Genomic DNA, 13,438 nt, shown 5'->3' on the forward strand with positions numbered 1-13,438 from the left:
ACACAGGCATTAATTGTTGCACAGATGGAAGCAGCTGGAGGGAAATTAGGCAGCTCTGCTGATCTTGGCTGGGTTTGTTCACATATGGGAAGTCAACTGACTCCACGTGTCCCAACCTTCAGCAGTCTAACCCAAACATGTTCTTTTAGTAAAGGGCAAGGCGCAAGAGTAAAAATAGAGTACAAGTATATTTTCAGACTTCTGTGTGCATCACAATTGCTAACATCCTGTTAGCCAAGGAAGATCACATGACTGAATTCAGCATCAAGGGACAAGAAAATATATTTTATCTTTTGATGAGAGGAACTGCAAAGTCACATTGCAAATGACATAGAGAGAGGGAGAATGAACAGTTGGGGCCATTTTAATTATGTCAGTCTATCCCAGTTTCATACGTTTGTCATTAAAACTTATGAGGACTCGGTTGTCTTCGAAACTTACTGACATTCTATACTCTTTTTATTTAGGAGATTTAGACCCTCTCCTTTATAAATGAAAATGTCACTGGATTCAGAAATGTTACCATTTATATAGCTGATTGAGATACTGAATTTTAGAGGCCTTATATTCTATTTTGAATTCTATTTCCTTTTTATATATTCTGTTATTTTTAAGACTGAAGCTAGATCACTATTTTTGCATATTAGCAGCTATTTTCGTGCAAAGTGAGGATTACATGAAATGTGAAAAAATATACTTAGATTGGCCTTTATAAAGAGGATTAAAAGAAGTATTATTTTTGTGTAGTTCTGTATATGGGATCATATCTGTTGAAATAATTTGGCAGTTTCTAGGGGAAATGGATATGAAATTTTCTGCCACATCATTCTCCCAGTTGGTATCTAATCTTAGGCAATTTTCTTAAAAATTTTGTCCTTCATAATGATATCAGTTTCACACAGTTATTGGTTAGCAGTTATGTTAAGTTGTTAATAATATTCCTTGAAATTTGTGTGTTTCAGAAATAGCCAGACAAGCAGCGCAAATAAAGCTTTTGAGAAAACTTCAAAAGCAGGAACAGGCTCGGGTTGCCAAAGAAGCTAAAAAACAACAAGGTGGGTGATTTAAATGAAAACATAAACATGAAGAGTTAAGTATTGGGAAATTCATAAGAAGTTTCTTCTCTTGATTCCTTTGCTGATGATATCTGTGCTTTGGTTTTTCACCATAGCAATAATGGCTGCTGAGGAGAAGAGAAAGCAAAAAGAACAAATAAAGATTATGAAACAACAGGTACGTTTATGAGTTGGGACTGATTTTTAAAACACAAGTGTTATGTTGGGGCTCTATTGGTATATGTATATATGTACATTTTATTTCAGAAATAACAGTATTTCACATTAATGTTATGTATCTTATAAAGTTGTCCTCTTGCATTAGTTAAAATACATCTCATCTTTTTAAAGATTTTATTTATTTGAGAGAGAGGGAGAGAAAGAAAGAGCATGTGCAAGCAGAAGGAGAGGGAGAAGCAGGCTCCCTGATGAGCAGGGAGCCCAATGCAGGACCCAGGACCCTGGAATCATGACCTGAGCAGAGGTCAGATGCTTAACTGACTGAGCCACCCAGGTGTCCCTAAAATTCACCTCATTTTTTAACAAAGTCTTCTAATTCTAAATTTTTAGAGATTACCAAATCTCTAATTTACCAAAAGTAAATCTAAGTATTTTTAATATCCTGATAGAGTTTGAGTTTAAGTGGCCATCTTGAATAGCTTTCAAACTTTTTAAAGTAGTGTACCAGTAAATGAAGGTTATTGCTTAAATGCTCATATTTTAGTAAGAAAAGCTTGCTGTTATGAAACACAAAATATGAGTAAAAAGTCAAACTCAAGTTATATAGAATTGGGTTTGTCCCCATTGCTTCTGAGCACTTAAAAAAATTACTACTGCAGAAAAACAAGAAAGCACTATTTCAGCATATCCAGTATTCTATCTTATGTCTACAGTATCTCTCCCCTTTGTAGTTTTCAAGATTAAGTATAGTTAAATGAAGTGATATTTAAATTTTCATAGATAAAGCATTACATGACAAGATATTCAACTTCATTTAAGGTGGGAGTGTGTGAACTACTCTGTCATCTCCACATCTTCACATAACCATTAAAGGAGAAAGGCAAATGGGGAAACTACAATTTGTTTAAAATTTTTAATAGCAAGTACTTATTTCTGAGTATGAAGCAAAGTAAATTATGTTATTATATAAATACCTGCTAAATAAATGTGTTGGGCTGGATTTGATGATCTCCAAGGTTCCTCCCAGTATTGGTTAGGGCAGTGGAATTAGGGAGAGTTGATATGGAAGGAGGAGCCAGAACTTAGTCTATGGTCAGGGAGCTGAGAGTTTAATATGGTCTCTGCTGCTTAAGATTTTTGTAACCTTAGATTAGTTACTTAGCCTCTGTGTCTCTGTTTCCATCATGGTAAAGAAAAGAACTGCATTAGCTAACAATTAAATGAGATCATGAATGTAAAATGTCTACCACAATGCCTGGCACAAAACAAATGCTCACTTTTTAGAAGATATAAAACACCAAACACCATACACCATACACCAAACTGTATGGTGTAGTCCTTTACTGTAATTTAATATGGTTAATTGGAAATTTGAATTCTTTCCTTGGTTTGTTGATTGTAACTGCTAAAGACACTGTAAGATTGATTTAAAAATACATAGTCTCATTACTACATTTATTCAAATATTATATACCACATATTACATATATATGTAAAAATAGTTTATATTTCCTTTTAAGTGAAATACTATTTTTTTATGGCTTATCCTATTTCCTGATGGCTAGAGACCCATCAAATCCCATCTGCACTAAGTTCAGCTTTGTGATCCTAAGCTCTTGAAGTGGCTGCACCCTAAGCCTACATAGTTTTTGCTGCTCATCAAAAAAGCACTGGGGTCCCAAGTTCCCAGCAACATTAATACAAATGAACTGATATTAGATATCCATCAAGACATTTGTCTGAGGCGAGTCTCATAATACCATTTGCCTTATCCCTTGTTGCTAACAAAGTGAATCAACCCTAGCATAGGTTTACTCACACAGTCAGTTATACAATGCCTATTTTAAAGTCAGCACTAGGGGTGCCCAGGTGGCTCAGTGGGTTAAGCCTCTGCCTTTGGCTCAGGTCATGATCCCAGGGTCCTGGGATCAAGCCCTGCATCGGGCTCCCTGTTCAGCGGGGAGCCTGCTTCCTCCTCTCTCTCTCTGCCACCTGCCTTCCTTGCCTACTTGTGATCTCTGTCTGTCAAATAAATAAATAAAATCTTTAAAAAAAAAAATAAAGTCAGCACTAGATCTGGGATAAAATAGTAGCATGTGCTTCTCATCCTCTGGATTTTTTTTTTTTTTTAAGATTTTATTTATTTATTTATTTATTTGACAGAGATCACAAGTAGACACAGAGGCAGGCAGAGAGAGAGGAGGAAGCAAGCTCTCTGCTGAGCAGAGAGCCTAATGCGGGGCTCAATCCCAGGACCCTGAGATCATGACCTGAGCCGAAGGCAGAGGCTTTAACCCACTGAGCCAACCAGGCGCCCCTGGATTATTTTTTTCCACCTAGTAGACCCAAAATATCACCATATAGTCCTCAAAGCAATTTTCTGGAGGCTTGCAGAATCGTTATTATGAAGTAAAAGGAACAAAAGCATTGAAATCTGACCAGCTCTTCTCTGTATTTAGTATTTGAATTTAAGCAAATATTTACCCTCCAGGAACTTCAATTTTTCTCTCAGGTTTAAAAAAGAAAAATTCAACTCAATTAAGATATTTTATGTTCAGTGCTTAGGTACTCAATATTATAAGGTGTCTCAGTATTATAATTTATAAAAAAAGATTTATCTCTACTAATATTAATGACAGCACTATGAAATATATGTACCTATATATGAATCACTTGGACAGCCAAGATGAAATTCTAACTGAGTATACTTAAACCCAAGATTCCATACTTATCTCTGTGCTTAAGAGAATAATGAAAGACTTTTGTTGACTTGAGAACATACCACCTTATAACCTTATGATTAACAAAAGCAAAAAATTAAATCACAAGTAGGCTTTATGTAGGTCTCAAGTTCTAATCTAAATAAAGATATCAAATGTGGATCAAGAACAGCCTTCTCTAAGATTTAGAAATGAAATAAAAGATACACTTGGGTTTTTATGTTTGGCAAGCTATAATTAATATTCAGAACCAAGTAGGATCACCAAAAGCAAAATTATAGAATGGGTGCAGTCTTCTAAAATCATAATAGTAATTTCAGAAATATCATTTTCCTGCAGTAGAACCCTAGAAGGAATCAATAACAGTGTGGGGGGGGAGGAATATTTTTAAAAATATTATAGCATAGCTTCGGGGCGCCTGGGTGGCTCAGTGGGTTAAGCCGCTGCCTTCGGCTCGGGTCATGATCTCAGGGTCCTGGGATCGAGTCCCGCGTCGGGCTCTCTGCTCAGCAGGGAGCCTGCTTCTCTCTCTCTCTCTGCCTGCCTCTCTGTCTACTTGTGATCTCTCTGTCAAATAAATAAATAAATAAATAAATCTTTAAAAAAAAATATTATAGCATAGCTTCAAAAGGTACACTAGCATCTGGAGATTGCAGTAGGGATTGTAATAGAAAGCAGTATAAAATATGTTGGTTCTAGAATTCCTAGGATAAGTGCAATTTGCAAGTAGAACAATTTGGCTATTAAATTATGTATTCTCATCAGTGCCAATTTGGGAACTTCAAAGGGATTTATGAACATGAAATTGTTAACAGTGTGCTTAATAGCATATTGCATAAATTTAAAAATCACATGTAAAGTTCTTATCAAACTTTACGTTATCATTAAATTCTGAAACAATAAACTAGTATGTTAAATTTAGACCATGTAAACAACTAATATGTCATACGAATCATTCCTGAGAATTTTAAATTATAATTAATCCATTTTATTTATTTTATTTATTCATTCATTTATTTATTTGAGAGTGAGAGCACTAGCTGAAGGGCAGGACAGAGAGAAAGGAAGAGGGAAAAGGAGTCTCCCCACTGAGCAGGGAGCCCGTCTGGGATCACTACCTGAGCGTAAGGCAGATACTTGACCAACTGAGTCACAAAGGAGTCCCAATAATTAATCCATTTTAAGTAATGTTAGATTACTTCTAGATTTGGCTTATTGTAGTAATGTAAAGTAATGTCATGTTATCATGTTACTCACCATGTGAAATAAAAAATTACATTATTGTTAATTGTTAATAATCTATTACAATTATATGGTACTATATACTTTTTTAAGCATTTTAATTTCATCGTAACGTAGTGAGTAAAGAGCAAACACTTGTCCCTATTTTATACAAGAGTCGTTATTTATTCAAGATCATGCAATGAATGTCAGTAACTCAGGACTAGTCTTAGGTTTTCTGACTCCTGAGGTACTACTTTTTCCTATTATTCTGACCTATATTTATCTCAGATTAAATATTAGTTATACTTGCATACAGGTTAAATCATTTTAATTACCTTGCTTACCTGGTTTCTATATCCTTATTTAGCATTACAAATTGTTTTGAGAAATTTTATGAAATCATATTAATTTGAGACATGAATGTATATATGATATTAAGCTAACTCATTGAGTTTTATATCCAGCATGGGCAACATTTGGTAAATGTGTACTTATATCTTAAATCATATGATTCCACCTAAATACTTTTCACCTATATATTTAGTTTATTGTCTTCAATTATCATTATTTTTTCTACAGGAAAAAATTAAAAGAATACAACAAATCAGAATGGAGAAAGAACTTCGAGCCCAGCAAATTCTAGAGGTAGAACTCTTAAGTTTGATATAATTAAAGTAATATAGTTTATATCTTAAAGTGTATAAAAATAAAAATTTTACCCACATGATCTCTCACTCATACAAATTAATATGTTCATCAGAAATTCTCTTTAAACATAACACATAAAATAAGACCTTATCTGAACCTTACTTAGCAAGCTAATCTAATCCTAACAGTAAAAACACAGAAAATGAGACAAAAGAGGAAAAAAAGGAAACCTCTGAGCAGCCAGTATAGTTGTCAGGAAGTTCCTGTGCTAAAACTCATGTTGTTTACTTTTAGAAAACTCATTAGGACTTATAGTCAGATATTTACTTTCAATTTAGAAATAAAACATTATAAAAGTAAAATTAAATTTTAAATGTAGAAACAGTTTAACTAGCTTGGTTTTCTAGTTTCTAATATATCCCTCTTCCCCTGAAGCTACTGAAATAGGGCTAGAGGACATATATTAACAATAGCAAAAGTAATAGCCAAAAGACAGCAAGGGAAAATGCAGAAAAACTCCACAACCTGCATATATAGGAATTCAAAAGCCTAGCAAGAGTGTGTAATTTTGTAGTTGAATAGCAAACAATTTTCAACACCTTAATGGCCAATATACATTACTTTATCAAACTGTGTAGTATAATAACTGTTCAGAACAATGGCCCTGAGTCATCAGGAAAAAGCCAAATTGTGCTAACTGTACTATGTCTCAATAGGCATATGTCTCAAAATTGTTTTCATCTAAAACTGTTAAATAAACTTTTAATGATTAAAAATTATTAGAACCTTTCAGCTGTTCAGGAAACCATTGCCATATAAAACAATTCCCTGAAGACTTTAGCTAGCTGAGGTTTTCTGTGTAGAAATATACACATATTTCCTTACCCATTTCAAATTAATTTTAAAATCCCCCAAATAGAAAATATGCCTATCTTAAAGTAAACTGACAATAACTACTGGATAGTTTAAAAACTGCTTGATAATTAAAGACTTGAAGATTATAAAGCTCAAATTTGATAACATGATCTTGGTATTCAAAATATACTTCATGAAATATGTTTACTTTAAAAATAAAAATAAGCCTTTAACTAAACCACCTTGTATAGCTAGAGAAAATGAGATGTAATGTTTCCTTCCTTTAAATCATCTGAGTAATGGATTTCTTTATCTCAAATTTCAAGTGTTAAAAAAGAATTTCAAATAAAGAGTACATGTGCATTTTAATGTGTTACTGATGTATTCATTAAATGACTTGCTTACCGATAAAAATCCAGTTTCCTACTTTTTCTACACTGATCATGTTTTACTTTTTAAAAATCAGAAAAAAGACAATACATGCCACGAAATCGGCTTTTTGTGATTGATTTTTTAAGTCAAAATGACATCAACACTCAGTTATTTCAGACTTTTAACAGAGATTGGAGAGTAAAACTGACATACTCTTATGCGTTTAAAACCTTTTTGTATATCATAATTCTAATCCATATGTTAAAAATTAAATTAGTATGTTAAATATAATGTTAACTGGGGGAAATTCATAATTGTCTACATATATGTTACATACTGTTTTGTACCTTGTGAGACATGTAGCTCCATTTTCAAGTCTGAGATTATTTTCAAGTTGTAGTGGTGCTTTTGCATGACTTTGAGACCTGTTTTGCATGCACAGGCTAAAAAGAAAAAGAAGGAAGAAGCAGCAAATGCCAAATTATTGGAGGCCGAGAAACGAATAAAGGTTAGTTTAGATGAGAACCAGAGTTTTTATTTTTCAAAAATAAAAACTATGTGATGTTACACCAGTATCAATTATATGAAAAAAGCTCTCCTCAATGTGATTATCTTAAAAAATGTTTAGCGCAGACACAACATGTATATAATTTGTGCTTTTATTGTATGTATATTGTATGTTTGTGTGTTTTTTTTATTTCATTATACAGGTTTTATGTGATGCTTTGAGCTCTTTAAGTAGCAAACATCAAATCAGAAATGCAAACTATTGCACAATACCTGTATATAGTTTTGCTGAATCAGAATAATCTTCCCAAAGCTCTTTTGTGTTGTTGATGTTTATGTTTCAAATTGTGTCCCAAATCTAACTCTCTACTTAGATTATAACTTTGTTAATGTCCAGCAACTGTTTTAGCTATTAAAAAGCGAAGAGCCTACCAAAACGAAAATCTAACTTGAACAAACTGTCACTTGCCAATAATAAAATTAGCCATTGTTAATTATTGTAATGTTTGGTTTTGATTTTCTGACATGAAGCATTGGACCCCCCCAAACCACATACACACACACACACACACTACCCCTTACCTTCCACTTTTTCTCATAATTAATGACTGAAAGAGGGCAGCTTAATGATCCTGCTGGTTTCACAAACAGACACAATTATATACCCTATAAAGCCAGGGAACTGTTAGTTACCTTTTCTACATTGACTTTCTTACTTTTTCTTTAGATTTCTACCCCTTCTCATCACTTATCTAGATTTTTATCTTTATAAGAATATTTACATTGATGACATTTGTAGAATTGCTTGCGTTAAGCCCGACCCCATTGGAGTAGTGCCCTGGATTATAGCTGAGCATGAAAATCTTAAACTGACCTCAGTCTGTTGTTATTTTCATTCATAGATAGTGTACAGAAATGGTATGGATGCTGTTAAGGTATAAAATAGTGTATTTGGGAATTTATGTTCAAAGTGGAGAGAGTTCTAATCAGCTGGATTTGAGGATTGCTCTATATAATGTATTAAAATAATTTAAAAGATACATGTGTCAATTGTATCTGATATGCTCTGACCATTTAGCTAGTCAGTTCAGTGAATGTGCCATTGAAATATGCTATTAGGTTATTGAATTTTAAATTTAAATGGCTACTGAATAGGATCCTTGCTACTATCATATAATCTTTCTGTATTAAGTAGAAGCATATGAAATTGCCATTATATAAGTAAAAATTATCAAATATTTGCAATTCCATGTGGTTTGACCTAATGGAAGATTATAGAATCTCAGGAAAGCAGAGTTTAATGCTTGTACTATGTTCTAAATCTTCCCTAAGAATTATATATTAAAAGTTTCATATTTTTAAGGAAAAAGAAATGAGAAGACAACAAGCTGTTCTTCTGAAGCATCAGGTCTGTATACATATAGTTATACAATTGTTGAAATGTATATTTTATAATTTTTCTTAAATCTATTTTGGGGAAAATCTTCAAAATGTTTTCTTAAAAATTTCCAATGTAATTCCTGCTTAAGTTTTTCCTTCATCTTATGGTTTATTGCCTTGCTTTGGTATTGGTGTCTTTTGGGGGGTTAAAAATTGGTTTCATGACTCTGTGATTTCTGTTTCATAATGTTGTGCCAACTCTTTCTACCAGGAGTTGGAGAGGCATAGACTAGATATGGTATGGGTATGTTTATTTTTGTACATCTAACACCGCATTGTGATTTGGTTGTGATATGGTTGTCATAGCAATGCATAAAGTGTAGCACTGGCTGCTGTCATATTACATACTGCTGCATGGCTTTACAGCACAGTGCATTGCATACATCTGCTTGTCTGTCTATAAAGAAGTATGATACATCTCCAAGATTTCTAATCGAATTGTGCAAGCCTTACATAAGGCTGCCATCTAAAAATTTACATTACTGATGTCACAATGAGAGTTGGATCACTATACAATTAGATACGATAATGACCCATATTCTCCCATCATTCTAGGTGCAAAACTGCCATTGAATACAATGGGAATTTTGAGTTAGGTTGATGAGAGAATATGAAATATATTCTGGTTTTAAAGACAAAATTTGAGAAACAATTTTAGAAATATCCATTTGGGGGGACCAAATACATTTAAACAAAAAGAATTCATTAGATATAACTGTAATTCTTAAATTTTAAAATAAAATGAAATTATTAAAACTTGTGCTTACCTTATTTTCATACTGTGCCTTTTAGATTCCATTTATTAGCCTCTGATGCAGCTTTTACAGTCTTAAATAGCGCATCAAGTGGCAGACATCAGTAAATAGGAGTATCCCATTTCATTGGTGTTGGTATGTGAACCACGACTAGTTTGACTAAATTGGTATAAAAACTTAAAAAAAAAATCTAATTTGTTGGTGGCCTATTGAATTTGCAAAATTATAGTGTACTTGAAATAAAAACAACTTAATTCTAAAACCATGAAGTGAAAGTGGTTATAAATCAATTTCTGTCTAAGAACTTAAGATCTAACTAAACCTTAAGATCTAAACTAAACCTTTAGTTTAATTGGCCTATAGTACATATTTGTGGTTTTTCTAATAGCAGATGTAAGGTAACTGACCTGTTCCAGCCAACCATTATGCTTTTTGTTCTGCCAGCTTTTGAAGGAGCATCACAACTGACCATAAGTAAATCTTGTATGCTTCTGTTTACACTGTCTCCATGTTCATTGCTTTACCTTTTTGCTTTTGATTGTTCTTGTATTTGCTTTCTAAACCTGAACTAAAACATGCACAGACTGGCCATTCTTGTCTTATATTTAGTATTTACTGTGACTTGTCTATAAATGCTAAACATGCTATACTGAGTTTTGTTTTGTTTTGTTTTTCCATTTCAAGATCATACTATTAATTACAATTATTTTCCTAATTTTATCTGGCCTAATAGGAACGAGAGAGGAGGAGACAACATATGATGCTTATGAAAGCTATGGAAGCTCGTAAAAAAGCAGAAGTAAGTCCATGTTTCTAAGAAAAGTACTAGTATTTTTTCCTAAAGCATTGGTTTTTCTAAATATAAATTCTTCATAGTGTAGGTTTGTCATGGTTTATTGGCTTTCCAAAGCAAGCCAAATATTAAAGATTAGAACATAAAAGAATGTAGGAAGGATTCCAATCTATGTGTTAATTTTCTTGGCTGAGATTTTAATTATCTTTTTTTAATGTAGTGAATGGCATTTGCTTGGATAAAAGTCGTTATTTATTACTGTAACCAGAGTTTCACAAAACTAATATTAGAGCATGCCTAAACAAGTCCTGTGTGTCCTAACTGAAACACCAGTCAATCCATCCATGGACTTTTGCCTTCAGAATTAATTACTCTTTCCTGTTCTGTGTAAAATTGCACTTAAGTACTTTCCTTAGGATAGACTTTAACAGATCATTCAGAATAAGGAAATTATTGAAATAAGTCAAAATGAGCTTATTTGGAATGTAAAAGAAAGCAATTAAAGGTTACATATATATATAACAAAGTAATGCATTCTGTATTAAAATAGTTGAATAGAGTTATGGCCATGATATCCAGGGCTTCGGAGTGTGAGAGACTAAGAATTTCTGTGCTGACTCTTCAGACTCAACTTGCTTTACCTCTTCAGGCCTGACTCACTTTCTTTTCTTCCTTCCTTTTTTCCTTCCTTCCTTCCTTCCTTCCCTCTTCTCCTTCTGTTTTTTTGTTTCAAGTTTTTAATTTAAATGCTGGTTAAAGTTTATTTCTTCTTTTAAATTGAGATAATGGTACCTACCTCTTAGGATTATAAGATTATCAACTGAGATAAACATTTAGTAAGAGAATTAAAAATAACAGTTTGGTCTAGAAGTTTGAGAGAGCTGAATTTCAGTATTTTTGCCTCAGCTGTGGCTTAAATCTATCATTATAGATTTCTAATGCAGAGAGACAATAAGTATATTGTTTAGGAACCTGGACATTGTAATTTTTTTTACCTGGATTTGAATTCTAGTTTCATTGCTCTTCAGCTGTGTGACCTTAGGCAAGTTATTTCACCTGTCTGTGATTCAAATATTTCATCTATAAAATAGAGATAACAGTTTCTATTTCATTTTGTAGTAATGATTAAATGGGTGTACATCTGTATGAGTGTATATGTAAAGTTTTTGGAACAAAACGTAGCACCACACAGTGCTTAATATTAATAGTTCCTTATCATTGGGGCGCCTGGGTGGCTCAGTGGATTAAGCCGCTGCCTTCGGCTCAGGTCATGATCTCAGGGTCCTGGGATCGAGTCCCGCATCGGGCTCTCTGCTCAGTGGGGAGCCTGCTTCCTCCTCTCTCTGTCTGCCTCTCTGCCTACTTGTGATCTCTCTCTGTCAAATAAATAAATAAAATCTTTAAAAAAAAAAAAAAGTTCCTTATCACTCTCCATGTGATTGCTGTGTAGAGTGGGCCTACCAAGATGCATAGCCAGGTTGGGAACTACTAACACAGATTACCTCTAATTAGCCTCTTCCAGCAATCACTTCTTTTTTTTTTTTTTTTTTAAGATTTTATTTATTTATTTGAGAGAGAGACAGTGAGAGAGAGCATGAGCAAGGAGAAAGTCAGAGGGAGAAGCAGACTCCCCGTGGAGCTGGGATCCCGATGCGGGACTCGATCCCGGAACTCCGGGATCATGACCTGAGCCGAAGACAGTCGTCCAACCAACTGAGCCACCCAGGCATCCCGAGCAATCACTTCTTGTGACTCTCCTAAATTTCATGGAAGTTTTGCCTTAACATTTTTCTTACTCTCTTTTCTTCCAAACCTGTTAATTATCCAGGCCCATTGACAGCTTTTACACCTAATGTAACCTAATGTAATGTGAGTCTATGAATTTATAACTGTAATCTCTGAAAAATGAAAAGTAGAGAAAGACAGACAACAAATTCTGAGAATTGGAGTGGCTGCTATCGCTGTTCCTTTCTAAAAGCAGTGTGGCAGTGGAAAGAGTAGGAAAGGGAGTAATTAAAAGCGCACCCTAATTTCCTCCAATCTGGAGGATAGAAACTGAAGAACATCTCAGGAAAAGGACCTAGAAAATTTTGCAAGAGATAAGTTCCTCTCTACCAAGTGTACTTCTTTCTAGAGGGCTAAAAAGAACAGGAGCATGCCATTCCAATTTTTCCTGATGGGAAGAAAAGCTAAAGAAAGGCAGAATAATGACAGTAATGCAGAACATTATCTCCAGATATATTTGAATTTAGTAGAAGAGGAGAACCCAAGAGTAAGAGTAAGATCATCAAAGAGAGTGAATGCCCAGATTAAAAGGTGCCCAAAAGGCCCAAAAGGCATGATCTCTTCCATTGGTTTTACATATCTCCTGTTGCCTGGGAAGAGAGTGGGAAAAGCTGCTAAAGTGAGGAGAATCAGATCTGGTTTGAGTGAAAGATAGCAGCCACAGGATAAATGAAGGTAATTAAAATTAAACATTCTAAGAATCCATGAAAGACCAAGAGCACCTTTCATGGAAAAAAGATTTACCTTTGACTAGATAAAGCAAATCAGGTACATTGGTTCCAGTAAAACTTGGAAAGGAATATGAGAAACCAAGTACAGCTTTCCCTCTCCTATCTCATTCCTCCTCAGAAAAAAGAAACATGAGTAACATACATAGTATTCACACTTCTGTCTGAAGTACTTAGAAAAATAATAGTATCGCGGAGGGCACGTATTGCACGGAGCACTGGGTGTGGTGCATAAACAATGAGCTTTGGAACACTGAAAAAAAAGTAAAATTTTAAGAAATTTTTTAAAATAAAAATAAGCATTAGATAAGGTGAAAAAGAACTAAAAATGAAAGCACCTATATTGGGGCAATACACATTCTGGACTGGGCTGCTC

The 13,438-nt window shown here is 33.9% G+C and overlaps 1 protein-coding gene across 20 annotated transcripts in view; it reads left to right on the forward strand.

The window, feature by feature from the left end:
* BAZ2B (bromodomain adjacent to zinc finger domain 2B) overlaps positions 1–13,438 on the forward strand; it is a 317,972-nt gene that overhangs the window by 234,173 nt on the left and 70,361 nt on the right. For 10 of the 20 annotated variants that reach the window (XM_059167217.1, XM_059167218.1, XM_059167219.1 and 7 more), the window contains 7 exons: positions 963–1,055; positions 1,172–1,233; positions 5,759–5,824; positions 7,497–7,562; positions 8,925–8,969; positions 9,213–9,245; positions 10,490–10,555. In XM_059167217.1, the coding sequence (XP_059023200.1) occupies positions 963–1,055; positions 1,172–1,233; positions 5,759–5,824; positions 7,497–7,562; positions 8,925–8,969; positions 9,213–9,245; positions 10,490–10,555 (431 nt within the window). The remainder of the gene's footprint in view (positions 1–962; positions 1,056–1,171; positions 1,234–5,758; positions 5,825–7,496; positions 7,563–8,924; positions 8,970–9,212; positions 9,246–10,489; positions 10,556–13,438) is intronic. The other 10 variants (XM_059167214.1, XM_059167223.1, XM_059167229.1 and 7 more) reach the window with 2 other exon arrangements.

Source organism: Mustela lutreola, chromosome 3, assembly GCF_030435805.1.
Source record: "Mustela lutreola isolate mMusLut2 chromosome 3, mMusLut2.pri, whole genome shotgun sequence".
Taxonomy (NCBI): Eukaryota; Metazoa; Chordata; class Mammalia; order Carnivora; family Mustelidae; genus Mustela; species Mustela lutreola.